Genomic DNA, 18,985 nt, shown 5'->3' with positions numbered 1-18,985 from the left:
GTGTTATTCACTATGTGCCAAATGTTTCTTTAAGCTTTTCATATGTATTATCTCATTTAATCCTTACCACAACTCTAGAAGGGAGGCTTTTCTCATTTGATAAACTTGAAAATCAAGGCTCAGAGAGGTTAAATAACTTGTCTAAGGTTACACAGTTACTAAGTCAAGATTTAAACTTCCTTGAGACATTTTTGCTAAAATCTGAAAGATGAATAGAAGTTTTTCTCCACTCCCATATGAAAAAAAGAGACCAAGGGCATATGTTAGGAGGAACTCCTTGAGGCTGAAACACTGAGAATAAGGGAAAGAATAGCAGGAATTGATGCATAAACTGGGCAAATCATGCAATTCTGTGTATAATAAGGAATTTGGTATATATCCCAAGAGCAATGAAAATTCATTGAAGGGTTTTAAGCAAGTGACATGATCAAATTTACATTCTTAAAATATCTGCCTGGCTATTCTGCAGAAAATGTACTCAACAGGTAAAACATATGAATGCAGAGAATTTAGGACAGTCTGAGTACTGAATCAAGAGTTAGAGGATGCCAGGCACTGTGGCTCACTCCTGTAATCCTGGCACTTTGGGAGGCCAAGGCGGGCGGATCACCTGAAGTCAGGAGTTCGAGACCAGCCTGACCAACATGGTGAAACCCTGTCTCTACTAAAAATACAAAAAAAAAAAAAAAAAATTTCCAGGTGTGGTAGCGGGTGCTTGTAATCCTAGCTACTCAGGAGCGTGAGGCAGGAGAATCGCCTGAACCTGGGAGGTGGAGGTTGCAGTGAGTTGAGATAGCACCACTGTACTCCAGCCTAGGCAACAGAATAAGACTCTGTCTCAAAAAAAAAAAAAAAAAAAAAAAAGTTGGAGGAAAGAGAAGCAATTAGAACCATAACAATGGAAGTAACCTTACAGATTATCACCCCCTCATTTCATTTCATAAGAAATAAAATTCATAGAAGCTAAGTCATTTGTTTCAGGTTACACAATTTAGAGCTTATACAATCTAGTTGGAGAGATAAGATTAACACATGAAATATTTTTTAATGTACAAGACAGAATATAATTGAAAGCTAAATCACATAGTGCACAACGTTGTAATGTATTAAAGAAATCCAAATTAAATCAACCCCAAGGTGCCATTATATACCTAGAAAACTAGTAAAATTTAAAAAAAATTATTAAGCCCAATGTCTGGGTGGCCCTGGGAAAACAGATACTCTTACACAATAATGGCATTGTAAGAAATTGGCGCAGTCTTATTAGATTGCAAGGCAATGCATGACAAGAGCCATAAAACTTTTTATTTTTTTTAATTTCTATTATTATTATTTTTTTAGCTCGGTGTCTCGCTCTTTGTCACCCAGGCTGGAGTGCAGTGGCATGATCTCAGCTCACTGTAACCTCCATCTCCCTGGCTCAGGTGATCCCCCCATCTCAGCTGTACCCCCTCCCCCACCAGTAGCTGGAACTACAGGCGCACATTGTTTGTTTGTTTTGTAGAAACAGGGTTTGGCCATATTACCCAGGCTGGTCTTAAACTCCTAAGCTCAAGCTTTGGGAGACCACCTTGCCCTCCCAAAGGATGCTGGGATTATAGGTGTGGGCCACCACGCCCAGCCCATAAAACTTTTTATACCCTTTTCTCTGCTATCTCAACGATAGGGAATAGACTTCAAGAAAATAATCACAAAGAAAAAAAGTGATTAGTAAAGAGATGTTTACAGCAACACTATAATAGTGAAACTGGAAACAACCCAATAGCCCAACAATAACAAACTGATGAAAACTAGTAATACAAGTAGTAATACCATAGAATAATAAATGGCCATTAGAGAGAAAGCAAATGAGAGCTAGTATTTAGTAAATGCCATTCATGTATCAGGGACTGGACTAATCTCATTTAATCTTTATGACATTATGGTCTTACAAAGTATACATTAATTATCCTCATTTTATAGATGAGAAAACTGAAGCTCAGGAAGCACAGGAAACTCTGCCAAGGACCACGCAGCTAATAACGAGAGTACAAATACTCAAAAATATTTTCAAGTGATAATAGTAGGCACATAGTATATAAAACTATTTATAAACCACATTTATGTCCATCAACAAGGAATGAAGAAAGCTGAGGTGTTTTTGTTTTTGTTTTGAGACAGGGTATCGCTGTGTCGCCCAGGCTGGAGTGCAGTGGCACAATCTTGGCTCACTGCAATCTCCATCTCCCGGGTTCAAGCAATTCTCGTGCCTTAACCTCCTGAGTAGCAGGATTACAGACGTGCGTCACCATGTTTGGCTACAAAACTGAATTTTATGCACACTTAGTTTTTCTGGGTTTTTTTTTGGGGGGGTAGGGGTGTGTGTGTGTGTCTGTGTGTGTGTGTCAGAATCTGGATGAGTGGCATAGTTTCTAAGTACTAAAGATATTCAGAAGAGGAAAAAGGTGAGCATAAATTGGGATGATCAGTGAATGCTCTATTGGAAGTGGTGGAGTTTGACTAGGTAGAGAGAAGCAGAAGGAAATGAACAAAGGCAAGAAGGTGGGAATAAATGTGTATCCAGGATATCAAGGAGAATGATCTATCTAGAATGAGGGGAGTGGTAGCAAGTAGTGCGAGATAAGAATAGAGAGGCAGGGTGGAGCTAGATTATCTGGAGGTCTTAAAAGAAAAGCAGAATTTTAATTAGAAACTGCCAGAAACAGGGAACTATTGAAAGTTTTTGCAGTGACATATGAAAGCATATTTCCATAATATCAATCTAATGGTGTCTTGATAAATCTACTGGAAAGACTCAAGTTGGTGAAACTAGGCAAGAGAGGACAAATTAGGAGGCTGCTTCCCTGGTAGAAATTCTGTATTTGACGGAATTTGGTGAAATGCATTCTGTAGGGTCATGGAAGAGGAATAGCATTGCTATTAGGATATGGATTCTGCAGTCAAACTGTCTTGGTTCAAATCCCAACTCCACCACTTTACACTTGATTGAATCCTGTCTTGCATTACTTGGTAATTGCTTGATTTATATTGTATCAGACTAACTACTATTTATTGAATGTGTACTGTGCATCAGGCATGTTATAGCGCATACTTATTACACACTTTAGACCTCATACAAACCCATTAGGCAAGTATTACTAGTCCTTATAGATGGAAGAAAAGGAATCTCAGACAGGCTAAAAAATTTGCCTAAGACCCCACAGTAAATGAACAGCAGAGCCAGGGTCTAAATCTAGATTTTTCTGGATTTGATTCGTGGCCCATGCTTGTCCCACAACCAAACATCATGCTGCCTCCCAATGGGGGTGCAATTTTGACTCCTTGGCTAGGCGCAGTAGCTCATGCACATGTAATCCCAGCACTTTGGGAGGCCAAGTCAGGAGGAAAGCCTGAGGCCAGGAGTTCAAGACCAGCCTGGGCAACATGGCAAAACCTCGTCTCTCCAAAAAATACAAAAAATTAGCTGGGTGTCATGGCGTCCACCTGTAGTCCCAGCTACCCAGGAGGCTGAAGCGGAAAGATCGCATGAGCCCAGGAGATGCAGGCTATAGTGAGCCTAGAACGGGCCACTGCACTCCAGCATGGGTGACAGAGCAACACCTTGTCTCAAAACAAACTATCTATCTATCTATCTATCTATCTATCTATCTATCTATCTATCTATCTATCCTTTACCCAGACTGAGGGCAAGGGTAGGGGGATTTTCCTTATACCTTTTTTTTTTTTTTTTTTTTTTTTGAGACGAAGTCTTGCTCTGTCGCCCAGGCAGGAGTGCAGTGGTGCTATCTTGGCTCACCGCAACCTCTGTCTCCTGGGTTCAGGCAATTCTCCTGTCTCAGCCTCTCGAGTAGCTGGGATTACAGGTGCCCGCCACCACACCCGGCTAATTTTTGTATTTTTAGTGGAGACGGGGGTTCCACCATGTTGGCCAGGCTGGTCTCGAACTCCTGACCTCAAGTGATCCGCCCGCCTCAGCCTCCCAAAGTGCTGGGATTACAGGCGTGAGCCACTGCTCCTGGCCGATTTTCCTCATACATTTTAACAGACATGGAACCATCTATCAGAACTTCTGAATTATTACTAATACAATCCCAGCCCAAGTTAAAAAAAAATAAAACAACTTGACATCGTAGTAACTCCTTCAGTCTTATACCGCGTAATTTCCATTACGATGTCCGATATACTAAAAATAGATCGGAGACTCCATTACTAATCTGAGGACCCCAAGATGGGAACCAGACCCGTTATTGCCCTCAACAGTTCACAGGTTAAGGGTCTCAGGAGGCAGTGGCTGAGCTGGTGTGAAAGGGAAGCAAAGAAAGTTCTATTCGTGGCCCTCCTCCCTTCAAGGCTCCCGTCGCCCCTTAGAGACCCTCTTTTCGCCTCAGGAACTCCCCTTCTCTTCCCATGAAACTTTCACTCTCTTGGCCGACCTCCCCGTCCCAATCTCTCAAGGAACCTCACTTCTTCCCTCACGGAATCCCGCGTCGCCTCGCAAAAACCCGCATCTCCCCCACGGACCCTCCAAGTCTGCAGGGAACTCCCCAGCTCCCATGGAACCCTCGTCTCCTCCCGGAATCCCTTTTCCGTTTTCAAAGAACCGCAATTCTTCCTTCACAGAACCTCCATCTCCTCACCCACCCCTCAGCTTCCCAAGGGAGCCCCCGACTCCCCCAGGGAGCCCCCACTCTTCTCCTCACTGACACCCCCAGGCCCGCCCGGGCCGGGCCTCACCCCGCGGCTCCTCCACGGAGCGCCGGTGCAGCTCGCGGTAGCGCTGCAGCGAGGGGACGTGCGCGGAGCGGCTGACCTCGGGCGGCGGAGACCAACTCCGCGCCCGGCCTCCGGCTCCAGCTTCCTCCTGGCCCCGGCTCCCACTGCCGCTCCGGCCCCGCTCCTCAGGAAGCCCCATCACGTCAAGTTCCTAGAACCGCGGCCGCCTTTGCGGTCGCGGCGGGTGCCGGGACTGGGAAAACAGGCCGAACTAGAGGCGGGGCCTCCGTAGAGGGGCGGGGCCTGGTGAATGGGGGCGTGGCTTAGTCTGGCGGGTGGGCGGTGCCAGAGGGGGCGGGGCCATGTCTGGTTGGGGAGGGATCGAGGTTAGCAAAGACAGGAATACTATAAGGAAAAGTCGAGGGACGGGGTGGAGCTGACTTGCCGGAAGGAGTGACGCCGTCGAGTGAAAGAAGGGGCGGGGCCGGGTGTGACAAGGGAGAGGGTGGAACCGTGGAGTGCCAGGGGAGGGGCGGGGCCAGGCGGGACAGGAGAGGAGGTGGGCCCATGGAGTGATGGGGAGTAACCCGGCTGGTTGTGACAGGAGAGGAGGCAGAGCCATGGAGTGACCAGAGTGGGGTGGGGTCTTGGAGTGACAGATAAGGGGTTGGGTTAGGGCAAGGATCGAAAGGGAAAGGGATGGACTAAGGAGAGGAGTTGAGTAAGGTCCATCGCGGAGCCGCCCCGTGATCTGATTGCACAGTCCTGACTATCACCCCATTGAGTTGGAAACCCATCTGGGGTAGGGTTCCTTCCAGGTGACACCCTTCCCTCCAGGTCCCCCCTCTCTGAGCCACACCCACATTCCCGTCCTCCAGAAAAACTTCTCCCATGACCTTGAAGGCATGCTCTGGCGACAGCACCTCTTCTCTGCTCACCCTGGAACCAGCTCAGATTTTCTCCCTCTTATGAGGACATGTCTTCAATCTCCTTGCCTTAACAAATCTCCATCCAGATCTAAAGTACAAGACTCAATAAGTGAAGACTAGGAGACACCTTCAGGTTTTTTGTAATAAGCCCACCTCCTAATTGCACAAATGGCAAACCCAGGAAAGGGAAGGAACTGGTGCACAGTCAGAGAGCAAATAACGACCAAGTTAGGGCCAAAGCTAGGTTCTTTGACTCCAGATTTGGTTTTACTTCCTCATCAGGCTTGAAGCTAAGGCTTGTAAAATATCAAAGTCTGTGCAAATAGGAAAAGTCGTTCACATTCTCTTTTTTTGTTGTTGTTTTTGTTTTGAGATGGAGTCTCTCGCTCTGTCGCCCAGGCTGGAGTGCAATGGCACGATCTCGGCTGACTGCAACCTCTGCCTCCTGGATTCAAGCAATTCTCCTGCCTCAGCCTCCCGAGTAGCTGGAATTACAGGTGCACACCACCACACCCAGCTAATTTTTGTATTTTTAGTAGAGATGGGATTTCACCATGTTGTCCAGGCTGGTCTTGAACTCCTGACCTCAGGTGATCTGCCCGCCTTGGGCTCCCAAAGTGCTAGGATTACAGGCGTGAGCCACCACACCTGGCCCACATTCTGTTCTTTCCTTCACAATCTCTTTACTCCACCAAGGGAAACCCCCACCACCACCACCACAACCTGGGCTTAATTACCTCTAGCTTCCCTCTAGCCCCTCCACCCCAGAAAGAAGTCAGGCAGGACCCTCCTCCATCTCTCACCTGCACTCACCACGAAGAAGGGCCCACCTCACCATCATTTCACAGACTGGCTGTCAAGGCAGGAAGGATTCTTAAATATCTAACTCCAAGAGTGATTCTGAGGCCTGAAGCGGGCAGCTCCCACCTCCTGAAGCCTACACAGGCCTTGTGACCCCATCTAGCCCAGCCTCCCTTCCCAGCTACTTCCCTGCTCTTTGCCCAGCTGACCGTAAACCCTGCACACCCTAAGCTGAAAAAAAAAATCTCTCTATGGGAGACCGAGAGTCTGCCCAATCCCGAGGAGGGTGGGAATCTCAGGGCCCACTGAAGGAGTACAGACCTCTTGGAGTGGACATGGGCCCCACCAAGGGGTCAGATACTTTCATCAAGGAGATATTCACTGCACCGAAGGGACACACACTTCACTGACAGTACATGGACTCCACTAAGGGAGCACAGATGTTGCTGGGGGTTCTCAGATCTGACTGAAGGGCCCTGGGCCCTGCTAATAGGACATGAATGGCATTGAAGGGCACTTACCCTAGTGAGAAGACATGGATTTCCCCTAAGAGATACAGAGGATATAGACTTTACTAAGGAGACGTGGACCCTACTGGAGGACTCAAACTCCACTGAGGAGCTGCCAACTACACTGTGGGAGTGGACATCACTGAGAAGGTGCAGACCTCATCAAGTGGGGAAAGGTCCCACTGGAGGGATTAGACCTCAGGGTAGTGTAATAGACCCTACAAACATCACTGAGGAGATAAGAACTCTCTGGGGTGGGGAAAGGCACAGACAATGGGTACACGTTTTGGTGATAGACTGTTACCCTCCCTGGGCACTCTTACCACACAGCTCTGAGTAGCCCTCTCCTTCCTATCCTCTCTCCCAAGTCCTACACCCAAACCCCAGAGCTGTTCCCGACACACTGCTTCCCCCTCCTGTCTATAGTTGCTACTGCAGCTGCTGTGTATATAGTAGATTTTTCAAGCACTTCAGGCCATCCCTGAGACTGGTCTGGGGTTGGGAAGAGAAAGGATGTGTGTATAGAGGCTTCACCAGCCCCCCTCTTTTCCTGTGGACTTCACAATGAAAGTTTGGAACAGAGACCTCGTAAAAGAAGGAATCTCCCTCATCCTTGGATACGGAGAAGTAGTACAAGCTGTAGTGTGGTTGGAATTTCGGAGTGGAGAGAGGATGGATGAGTTTGGAGGGAATGAATCTACCAGATTAAGGCAATGATGATGATGATGATGATGCCATTTATTGAGTAGGTGCCAAGCCCTATACTAATCGCTTTCCATTCTGTTACTTAATCCTCATGACAACCCTCTAAAATGGGTACTATTATTCTTTCCATTTCACAGATGGGGAAACTGATAGAGAGACTAATTGTCTTGCCCAAGATTACACAGTGTTTGAGCGGTAGCAGAATAGAACCCAGACATCCAGAATATGGAGACCTATTCCCCACCTTGCCCCACTCCTGCCCTACCATCACTACCACCACTCCTTCTTTCTCAAAGTGTCCTTTCCAGAACCACATCAAAAACTCTTAAAATGATGGTAAATATTCAGGTTCCAAGGACCTCATCCCAGCCTACTGAATCATGATCTCTGGAGTGGAATCTGGGGATCTGCTTTCAAAGATCCTAACACACACTAAAGTTTGAGAATGCGGTTGAAAGAGGAGTCAGAAGTGTCGGGGTGCGGGAAGGGATCTGAGGTCAGAGGAGGGATCTGTTGTCCAAAGAGGCGTCTGCAGTCAAAGAGGCCTGGAGATGAAGCATGGGCTGGGGTTTTCAAAAGGGTTTGGGGGTGAAGACAGAGTCTGAAGTCGAAAAAGAGGTCTAAGGTCGGAGGAGGAGTCTAAAATCGGAGGAGGAGGATCTCGGAATTCAAGGAGGGGTCTGGGGTCCGAGGAGTTTGGGGTCAGAGACAGGATCTGGGGTCGAGAGGGATTTGCGGTCAGTGAAAGGGTCTGGGGCCGGAAAAGGAAGCCTGGGATTTGAGGAGGACACTAGCTGTATTCAGGCTGGAAGGAGGAAGGGGTTTGGTCCCTGAGCTGCGTAAAGTGCAGACCCACTGAAGTCTCGCTTGCCCCGCGCTCTCCCCTCGACCCTGCGCTGACTTCCTGGCTGTCCATCTACGCGCACCTGTGTGCCAGCTGCAGGCTGACAGCGCTGAGCAGACGGGGGCGAGTCAGACCGGGACACGGCCAAGGGCTGGGAGAGGCGCCCCCTCCCGGCTGTCGCGAAGATCAGGCCCCGCCCTCCGCCCTCTCACTCCCCCGCCGCAGCCGCTTCCGGCAGGCGCTGCGCTGCTGGGGGGCGCGGGCGAGGATGGCGGCGGAGAACGAGGCCAGCCAGGAGAGCGCCCTGGGCGCCTACTCGCCAGTGGACTACATGAGCATTACCAGCTTCCCGCGGCTGCCCGAGGACGAACCGGCGCCCGCGGCCCCGCTGAGGGGCCGCAAGGACGAGGACGCCTTTCTGGGAGACCCCGACACCGGTGAGGCCCGCTGACCCCGTCCCTGCCCTGCCTTGGGAAGTCCCCAGTCTTCCTTCTTCTGTGTCGAGCATCCACCTCCAGCTCCATCTCCTTAATTCATCCCCATCTTCTTGGATCTCTCCCTTCTTCTCCCTTGTCTCTGTTAATTATTTGGTGAGGAAGGGGGTGCATTTCTGCCTTGGAGGCGTAAGATGCGACAACGGAGAGGATGCTAGGGACTGCAGTAGAAGGGATTGGGCTTACCTTCTGGGAAGAACCAACTAACGATGAAGGAATGTTGGAGGGGAGATCCTAAGGAACCGCTGTGATCACCCAGAAGAGGGCTTTCTCTAGCCACAGAGGACAGGATAGGAGAAACCAAGTCAGAGACTGCAGCAAGAGGGATCCAATCTGTGCCTTAAGAGAAGTTCCCCACAGCCAGGGATTGTGAGAAGCAGAGGGTCTGGGAGAAGCGGAGAATCTCTTCATGTCTAGGGAGGGGTAAAGAGAATATGATTCCCCTCTGTTGGGTATTGGGAGACGGAGGCATGGACTGCATGACCTCTCAAAGTCCTTGGGGACTAGAACACCTTCACTCTCCTGTGGATTACCCCACCCCTCCCTGAGCCATGGATCTGGCCGGGGTATTAGTAAGGTACTCTGCTCCCTAGGAAGCAGTCTCCAGAATTTTACTGTGTTCCCCTCAGCCCTCTGCTGGAATTGTGAGAAGTGGGGGTAAGAGAAGGAGGAGACAGGGATTGGAAGAGACCTGGGGGCAAAGAGCTCTCTGTGCATTCCTTCCCTGCTGCTCTTCCTCCTAGCCATGTGGCCCAGCTTCATCCTCCCCTCCATTCTTCACCCTTCATCCCCCATCCCTCTGTCCCTGCACGTCACTTCCTGGCATTAGAGCATCCTTCTACCTCACTCTCGCTTCCTCGCAGTGCCTGCACTTGAGCCTTGTCTCTTACCAGCCTGGCAGATGCTGCTTTTCCGGCTTGGCCCTTCCCTAGCTGCTCCCAGTCCGAAAGCCCCAAATTCTCTCCTCCTCTACACTTTCTGGTCATCTGGCCCTGACCAGCAGCCCTTGCCAACCTGACTGGACTGCACTCTATATGGGGTGGGGGTGAGGAGATAATGGAGTTTAGAGGTTTATGGGCATCAAATGTCAGGGCTGCGGATCAAAACTTATTTTCCAAAGGGAGTGGAATCAGGAGGTAGCAGGGAGAGGAGTGGGAAGATGTGTCGTGATGGATATCAGCCTGAAGCTAGGTCTTTTATTCAGTAGTCAGGAGTGAGACTTCTGGTCCTAATACAGCCCTGACTCACCGAGCGACAATGGGCACACCTACCCTGTCCTGGGCCTTAGTTTCCTCTTCCAGCTCAACAGAGAATGCCTGTCTCTCTTGACCTAGAGATTGGAACTGCCTGACATGTTTTCTTCTGGCCCTCTGTAAATGTCTTAGCATTTACCAAAATCTATGATTATTTATTTGTGCAATTATCTGATTACTCCCTGTCTGTAAGCCCCATGAGGGCAGGAATCATGATTGTTTTGTTCACTCTCCTTTCTCCAGCATCAAGACCTTGTCCATAGGCCGGGCGCGGTGGCTCACGCCTGAGGTGGGTGGATCACTTGAGGTCAGGAGTTCAAGACCTGCCTGGCCAACATGGTGAAACCCCATCTCTACTAAAAATACAAAAATTAGCTGGGCATGGTGGTGGGTGCCTGTAATCCTAGCTACTCAGGAGGCTGAGGCAGGAGAATCACTCGAACTGGGGAGGCAGAGGTTACAGTGAGCCGAGATCACGCCACTGCACTCCAGCCTGGGTGACAGAGTGAGACTCAGTCTCAAAAAGAAACAAAAAACAAAACAAAATACACTGGCTGGTGTGGTGGCTCACACCTGTAATCCCAGCACTTTGGGATGCTGAGGCGGGTGGATCACCTGAGGTCAGGAGTTCGAAAACAGCCTGGCCAACATGACAAAACCCCATCTCTACTAAAAATACAAAAAAAAATTAGCCAGGCCTGGTGGCAGGTGTCTGTAATCCCAGCTACTCAGGAGGCTGAGGCAGAGGTTGCAGTGAGCGAAGATCGCGCCATTGCACTCCAGCCTGGGCAACAGAGTGAGACTCTGTCTCAAAAAAACAAACAAACGACGACAACAAAAAAAAACCCTCATCTCTATTTATTTATTGGGCACTCAATAATTGTTGAATGAGTAAATGCATGAGAGAGAAGATCTCAGGATGAAAGAATGGTAGGAGAGAGGATGAAAGAATGGTAGGAGAGAGGATGAAAGAATGGTAGGAGAGAGCAAGTTCCAAAACCTCAGGGAGTATTTTGGGAAGTTCAATACAGGCTCTGCCCTCACCTGTATGGAAATCCAGCAGAGATCCTAGTCATCTGAGCTTCTGGGAGTTTATACCTTATGCCAAATTTATGTGTCAGGTTTGTGTGTTGCCATCATTTCAGTGTAATCATTTGAATGCCATATCTCCCAATCCTACTCCAAGCCCCAAGGCTTCCTCGGTTCACCTGGACCAGACTACAGGCTGACATGGCCTCCTGTGTTCTCAACATGGTGGTACCATCTAGTGGCACAGCACCATCCTCTTACCCAGGACCTTGGTTGTGCCCAGCTAGCCTCTAGCCTGCCATTCCCTAAACCCAAGTGCCAGGCACCCCACATCAGGTTCTGTGGGAAAGAGAGCTAGACAGTGATCATTCCAAGGTTGGGAAATACTTTCTTTCTTCTGAGCTCCAAGCCCTTGTGTTCCTTTCTCTCCCAGGCCTGTATCTCCAGATGTCCTGCAAGTGCCTCATCTATAGCATGTTCTATTTTGAACTCATCATATCCCTTCCCCATGCACCTGCTCTTCCTCCACTGCCATTCTCCATTAACGACACTGCCAGTCACCCAGTCTCCCAATAATGAATGGCATGCTGGTCTCCTCCTTTTCTTCTCATTTCCAGATGGTGATCCAGTGCTCTCTGCACCCCTCCTAAGTATCTTCCAAATTCCTACTCATCATCCCTGTCATCACCACTGTAGACTAAGCCACCAACCTCTCTTATCAATATTATTCATAGGCTCCTAGCTACTCCTCCTGCCTCCTCCCTCTTGCCCCGTCCCCACCCCAATCCATCCATCGCTTCTGGTCATGTCACTCCCTGGTTCAGACATCTTTGGTGATTCTGCCGGGCATAGTGGCATACACCTGTAATCCCAGCATTTTGGGAGGCTAAGGTGGGCAGATTGCTTGAGCTCAGGAATTCAGAACCAGCCTGGGCAACATGGTGAAACCTTGTCTCTACAAAAAATACAAAAATTAGCCAGGTGTGGTGGTGCATGTCTATAGTCCCAGCTACTCGGGAGGCTGAGGTGGGCAGATGGCTTGAGCCCTGAAGGTTGAGGCTGCAGTGAGCTGAGATTATACCACTGCACTCCAGCCTGGGCAACAGAGTGAGACACTGTCTCAAAATTATATATATATATATATTTATTTATTTTTTTAGTGATTCTCCCCTTAAGGGAATAAACAACAAGCCAGGGATGACCCTAGCCTCTAGCCAAGATCACTCTCCTAAACTCTGGACTTGTATAATCAATTCTGTTCAGGATTATTTTGTTATAAACCCAGTTTAACTGAGCTACATCCAAAAAGAGAATTTTACTGGGTAGCATAACTGAAAAGTCCAGGGATATGGGGTTTCAGGCATAGCTGGATTAAGGTACCTAAAAAGGAATGGACTTTTCTCCATCTTTTGCTCTGCCTTCTTTTGGTGGGCTTCATTGGCAGAAGGCCTCCCATTTTATTAGTGGCAAGATGCCCCCAGCAGCTACAGGCTTACATCCTACCAACTTAGCAACTTAAGTGTAATAGAAAGAGGAGCCTTTCTCTTTCCCAGTAGTTCCAGCAAAATAACAAAGTTTGGGTCTTATTGGCCTGGCTTTGTTCACATTGCCTGTTACTGCACAGAGGTACCTGTTCTGACTGGCCAAGTCTGAGTTATATACTTTGGTCAGGGATGAGGGAGTTGGCTGAGAGAGGAGAGAGAATGTTCCTTAAAAGAAAATTGAATGAGAAGTGGTATCCAAGCAGATACCAGGGATGAGCCCTGAAGGTAAAAATTAGATATCTACTAGGCCAACTGCCTCCAGACAGCTTCTTATGGTGTCCCACAAATTTATAATAACCAAAATTGAACTTGTCATCTTTCTCCCAAAAGACTTATTCCTTCTGGTTGCAAATTAATCTTTTTCCAGTATCCTACTCTTGCTCTTCCCTATCAGTAAAATCAACACTGTTATTGCCCTAGCTGTTCCACAGTGCACATAGTAGGTACTCAGTAAATATTTTTATTGTATAAATGAATAACTTTATGATGGACTGGTGGAGTAGAGAGTCTTGAATAGCTATGATAGGGACATGTCACCTTTACCTCCTGGATCCTTATATCTGACTAGAGAAAACAAATTAAACCATACCTAGGGCCGGGCACAGTGGCTCACGCCTGTAATGCCAACACTTTGGGAGGCCAAGGCGGGCGGATTGCTTGAGGCCAGGAGTTTGAGACCAGCCTCATGGCCAACGTGGTGAAACCCCATCTCTACTAAAAATACAAAAATTAGCTGGGCGTGGTGGTGCATGCCTATAATCCCAGCTTCTTGGGAGGCTGAGGCATAAGAAATGCTTGAACCCAAAGGTGGAGGTTGCAGTGAGCCGAGATTGCGCCACTGCATTCCAGCCTGGCAGGAAGACTATCTCTCAAAAACAAAGCAATAAGTACCAAGAAATAGCAACAAAAATTAGCTTGTAAGGTTGGTTTCTGAGGGTAGAAATGGCTCTTGATGCCATGTGGAGCAATGGGAAGGAGGCTTTCTAGTTACACAGACTCTTGGTCCTGCCACTTACTCATTTTATTTTATTTTATATTTTACTTTAAATTTTTTGAGATAGGGTTTCACCCTGTCGCCCAGGCTGGTGGGCAGTGGCTCACTGCAGCCTCGAACTCCCAGGCTGAAGTGATGCTCTTACCTCAGCCTTTCGAGTAGTTGGGACAACAGGTGCACACCACCATTCCTGGCTAATTAAAAAAATTTTTTTATAGAGACAGGAGTCTTGCTGTGTTGCCCAGGCTGGTCTTGAATACCTGGGCTCAAACAATCCTCCCACCTCGGCCTCCCAAAATGCTGAGATTACAGATGTGAGCCACCAAACCTGGCCCACTTACTCATTTTATGACCTGAGATGGGCAATATCACCTTTCTCGGTCTTAGTTTTCTCATCTGTAAAGTGGCGAGAGTGGGACTTATTTCATAAAGTCTTGGGAACACTTCAATGAGGGAATATATGTAAAATGCTCAATATGTAGTCAGCATCAATAAATATAATTTCAAAACCCTTTCCCACACTTCTTTTGAAACTTCTAATGCCAGGTGCAGTGGCTCACGCCTGTAATCCCAACACTTTGGGAGGCTGAGGCGGGAGGATTGTTTGAGCTCAGGAGTTCGAGAACAGCCTGGGGAACATAACAAGACCTTGTCTCTATTAACAACAACAGCAACAACAACAACAACAACAACAACAACAACAACAACAACAACAACAACAACAACAACAAGACATTTCTAGGGGCCAAGGAGAGTTCTGTGCCTACAGTGGGTGTTTAACATCTGTTTGTTTGGATGAATTCCAGTTTTATTTACAGACTCTGTGATGCTGATGTTGAGGGTTAGAGGCAAGTATTATGAAGTGAGGGAGAGTCTCAGAAGATAACCTTTTTTTGAAAATAATGTTTAAAAACAGCAGGGTGCAGTGGCTTATGCCTGTAATCCCAACACTTTGGGAGGCTGAGGCAGGCAGATCACCTGAGGTCAGGAGTTCAAGACCAGACTGGCCAACATGGTGAGACCCTGCCTCTACTAAAAATATAAAAAGTTAGCTAGGCATGGTGGCATGTGCCTGTAATCCCAGCTACTCAGGAGACTGAGGCAGGAGAATCACTTGAACCTGGGAGGTGGAGGTTGCAGTGAGCCGAGATTGCGCCACTGCACTCCAGCCTGGGCGACAGAGTGAGACTCTGTCTCAAAAACAAAAACAAAAACAAAAATTACCTGTTCATGATAAAAAAAAAAAAAGCAATAGTGAGGAAGAATAAAAAAGTCCCCTTTCCCATTCCTATCTCCCTGTAATTTTTCCTTTTCATTTCAAAATATATGTGTTAATTTTTTTTAGAGACAGGGTCTTTCTATGTTGCCCAGCCTGGAGTGCAGTGGCTATTCATATTGCAGTCATACTGCAGCTTTGAACTTCTGGACTCAAGTGATCATCCTGCCTCAGCCTTCTGAATAGCTGGGCTTACAGGCATGCACGAGCACTCCCGGTTTATGTATTGATTTCTAAAAAGGAAATATATATAAGTGGTAAAAATTTCAAACCAAAAAAACTCCCACCCCATCTCATTCCCATCTTCAGTATCCTTTCCCAAGAGTAACTTCTGTAATAATTTATAAACATTTCTTGCATATATCATGATTTTATCTATATATTTGGTTTCTTATTTACACAAAGATGGGACTGTAGATCATGTAGGTCTTTAAACACCACAAGGAGCTTGGATGTTTATTATGTTGGCATCAGTGAACCACGTATTTTAAACAGAACAATAAAATGGTCAGTTTTTAATATTATCACATAGACTTTTAAGGGGTTATAGTCCTAGTGCATAGTAGCAGGTACTAAAAAAATTGAATAAACTTTAAAAAACATATTGTGAGTACAGCATGAGGTCAAGGTAAAGTAAAGACTATTTCTTTACTGTTCACAAACACCTAGGACCTTTAGGCCATTTAGGGACCTGGGTTCACAGCTAATAACACTCAGAGGAGGGAGCTATGGGATGGAAGAGGGTCTCAGCCCTGGTCAAGGTGGAAAAGGAATAGAAATAACTTGGAGTGAGTACCTACAGTGCACTGGGTGCACATCACCTCATGGAATCCTTGTACCCCTATCCCACCAGTTAGGGATTAGTTCCATTACTAGAATGAGGAAGGTGAGGTGCATGACTTGACTGACTTGTCCATAGCCACCAGCAAATAGTGAGCTTTCAGTTCTCTCCTACCTCCACTCTTATCGTCCTCCAGTTTGTCTCCAGACAGTAGCCAGAGGGATCATTTTAAAACACAAAACAGGCCAGGCGCAGTGGCTCATGCCTGTAATCCCAGCACATTGGGAGGCTGAGGTGAGTGGATCACTTGAGGTCAGGAGTTTGAGACCAGCCTGGGCAACATGGCGAAATCCCATCTCTACAAAAAATACAAAAATTAGCCAGGTGTAGTGGGGCATGCCTGTAGTCTCAACTACTCAGGAAGCTGAGCTGAGATGGGAGGATGGCTTGAGCCTGGGAGGCAGAGGTTGCAGGGAGGCAGAGGTTGCAGTGAGCTGAGATGGTGCCACTGCACTCCAGCTAGGGTGACAGAGCCAGACCCTGTCTCAAACAACAACAATAACACACAGAACAGATGGTTTCACATTCTTGCTTAAAACTCTCTAGTAGTGGGCCGGGTGCGGTGGCTCACACCTGTAATCCCAGCACTTTGGGAGGCTGAGGCGGGTAGATCACCTGGGGTCAGGAGTTCGAGACCAGCCTGGCCAATATGCTGAAACCCTGTTTCTACTAAAAATACAAAATTACTCAGGCATGGTGGCATGTGCCTGTAATCACAGCTACTTGAGAGGCTGAGGCAAGAGAGTCGCTTGAACCCAGGAAGCAGAGGGTGCAGTGAGCCAGGATTGTGCCATTGCACTCCAGCCTGGGCAACAAGAGTGAAACTCCATCTCAAAAACAAACAAAAATAGCCTCTCGAGTAGTGACCTCCCATAATCCTTAGGGTAAAACCCAAGCTTCTCCCCAGGCTGGTAGAGCCCCACATATCTTCCTTTTTTTTTTTTTTCTTTTGAGACAGAGTCTCACTCTGTCACCCAGGCTGGAGTGCTGTGGCGCGATCTCGGCTCACTGCAACCTCCACCTTGTGGGTTCAAGTGACTGGCGTGCCTCAGCCTCCCAAGTAGCTGGAATTAGAGGCACACATCACCATGCCCAGCTAATTTTTGTATTTTTAGTGGAGCCGGGGTTTCACCATGTTGGCCAGGCTGGTCTCAAATTCCTGACCTCAAGTGATCCACCCGCCTCGGCCCCCCAGAGTGCTGGGATTACAAGATTGAGCCACTGCGCTCAGTATGTATCTGGCCTAGCTTCCACCCTTACTACTCTTTCCCCATGGCTGCTACACCAGAGCCGCCCAGGCCTTGGTTATTTTTTTTTTTCTAATGTACCAAGCTCATTCCCACTTTAGGGCCTTTGCATCCGCTGTTCCCTCTTTCCAGAACATTCCACACACATACTCTTTGCTCTACATTATAGCTGGCTCCTTCTCATCCCTTAGTTTTCAGCTTAAAAGTCACTTCCTGAGAGGCCTTCCCTGATTTCTGCAGCTAAGGAATCCTCCCTCCCCTACCACCATTATTCTGTCATTTCCTCCTTTTTCTTCATAGCACCTGCCACAACTTGTAATTATAGACTCCTTTGCTTATTGGCTTTTTCTTCCAGGGCTCTATGAACCACATGAGGGCAGAAACTATCTGTTCCCGTCCCCTGGCACCTAGCATAGGGCTCTCCATATTTAAGGAATGAGTGAGCGGATAACTGAAGTGAGGTTGGAAGGCAGGGTCCCTCCACTCTGTTTATGTAGCTGCCTCCTTGCATGGAAGGCTGGGCCCCAACTGGGGCAGGATCCGATTTCCACTGAGGGCTGGAACCCCCACCCCACCCCCCAGGAAGTGTTCTCAGCCCTGGGTCCTGGGTGCCAGGAAATTTGGCCTAGGTATCAGGGAAGGGCGGGAATCCAGCCTCCCTGCTGCCCAGCTGGGGAGGTCCCTGTCTCTTCCTAGCCGGGCACCGTTGCCCCGCCTGTCCTGGGGTGCACGCGAAAATGAGGAAAGGTAAGTAGTGCTAGCCAGTGCGGGGACTGTGTGGCAGGGGCGGGGCAGGGAAAGCGCTGAATAGTCCCACCTGGAGGGTGGGCAGGGCCAGATAGGAGATGCCCAGACCGACCCCGGCTGCCTGCCCGCAGACCCGGACTCCTTCCTGAAGTCTGCACGGCTGCAGCGGCTGCCATCGTCGTCGTCGGAGATGGGCAGCCAAGACGGGTCGCCGCTACGCGAGACGCGCAAAGACCCGTTCTCCGCGGCAGCGGCCGAGTGCTCCTGCCGCCAGGATGGGCTCACGGTCATCGTCACGGCCTGTCTCACCTTCGCTACCGGTGTCACCGTGGCGCTGGTCATGCAGATCTACTTCGGGGACCCCCAGGTGAGGGGGACAAATGGGGAGGGGGAGGAAACTGGGGAGTGGGGAGTGGGGTAATGTTTGAGGAACCGTGGAAACTGGGGAATGGCTGAGTGGTGGAAGGGGAGAGAGGGTGGTGACTTGGGAGAGGAAGGTCCCAAAGAGAGGAGCTCCAGGGCATGAGGGAGACAGAACAAGGGGACAGAACAAGGAAGAATAAGGACAGATCCATTAGGAGGCACTTGGGGTAATGAGGGCAGAGTCAAGGCAACAAGGGGGCAGGGCTTCGACCTTCATGCCGCGTAGAGTTCTAGGGCTAGTGGAGGTGCCCTAGGGAGGTGGACAGCTCCTCCTGCCCCCACCAAGTCCTCTTTCCCCTCCCAGATCTTCCAGCAGGGTGCCGTGGTGACCGATGCTGCTCGCTGCACTTCACTGGGCATCGAGGTGCTCAGTAAACAGGGATCTTCTGTGGACGCAGCGGTGGCAGCAGCCTTGTGTTTGGGTATTGTGGCTCCACACAGTTCTGGCCTGGGCGGGTAAGGAGCAGTGGATGTCGGGGTCCCCCAGGCCTACTTCTTGCCTCCAGGTCTGTAGGCCTCATGTGCAGCACTCCTAACTTAGGGAGAGGGGCATTTGGGCCCCAACTCCTTGCATTTTCTCTTTCTACACCAAATTTCACCCCCTTCTCCCTGGATGGAGTCAGAAGAGCAAAGCTA

The 18,985-nt window shown here is 48.7% G+C and overlaps 2 protein-coding genes across 14 annotated transcripts in view; one reads left to right on the top strand and one right to left on the bottom strand.

Moving 5' to 3' along the window:
* Nucleotides 1-5,021, bottom strand: part of ACSS2 (acyl-CoA synthetase short chain family member 2) — a 51,180-nt gene extending 46,159 nt beyond the window's left edge. For 3 of the 4 annotated variants that reach the window (XM_019016872.4, XM_004062045.5, XM_019016873.4), the window contains exon 1: nucleotides 4,735-5,008. In XM_019016872.4, coding sequence (XP_018872417.1) covers nucleotides 4,735-4,912 — 178 coding nt within the window. In that variant the 5' untranslated portion in view covers nucleotides 4,913-5,008. Of the gene's footprint in view, nucleotides 1-4,734 lie in introns of all 4 variants that reach the window. The other variant, XM_004062044.5, reaches the window with a different exon arrangement.
* Nucleotides 5,022-8,589: 3,568 nt separating this feature from the next.
* The window catches only part of GGT7 (gamma-glutamyltransferase 7), a 28,254-nt gene continuing 17,858 nt past the window's right edge, over nucleotides 8,590-18,985 (top strand). For 6 of the 10 annotated variants that reach the window (XM_063702293.1, XM_063702291.1, XM_063702292.1 and 3 more), the window contains exons 1-4: nucleotides 8,716-8,938; nucleotides 17,876-17,926; nucleotides 18,058-18,293; nucleotides 18,654-18,805. In XM_063702293.1, the coding sequence (XP_063558363.1) occupies nucleotides 8,770-8,938; nucleotides 17,876-17,926; nucleotides 18,058-18,293; nucleotides 18,654-18,805 (608 nt within the window). In that variant the 5' untranslated portion in view covers nucleotides 8,716-8,769. Of the gene's footprint in view, nucleotides 8,939-10,491; nucleotides 10,538-17,875; nucleotides 17,927-18,057; nucleotides 18,294-18,653; nucleotides 18,806-18,985 lie in introns of all 10 variants that reach the window. The other 4 variants (XM_019016870.3, XM_055373363.2, XM_055373367.2 and 1 more) reach the window with 3 other exon arrangements.

Source organism: Gorilla gorilla, chromosome 21, assembly GCF_029281585.2.
Source record: "Gorilla gorilla gorilla isolate KB3781 chromosome 21, NHGRI_mGorGor1-v2.1_pri, whole genome shotgun sequence".
In the NCBI taxonomy this organism is placed as follows: domain Eukaryota; kingdom Metazoa; phylum Chordata; class Mammalia; order Primates; family Hominidae; genus Gorilla; species Gorilla gorilla.
The sequence above is the reverse complement of the archived record's forward strand: the minus strand, read 5'-3'. Positions and strand labels throughout refer to the sequence as shown.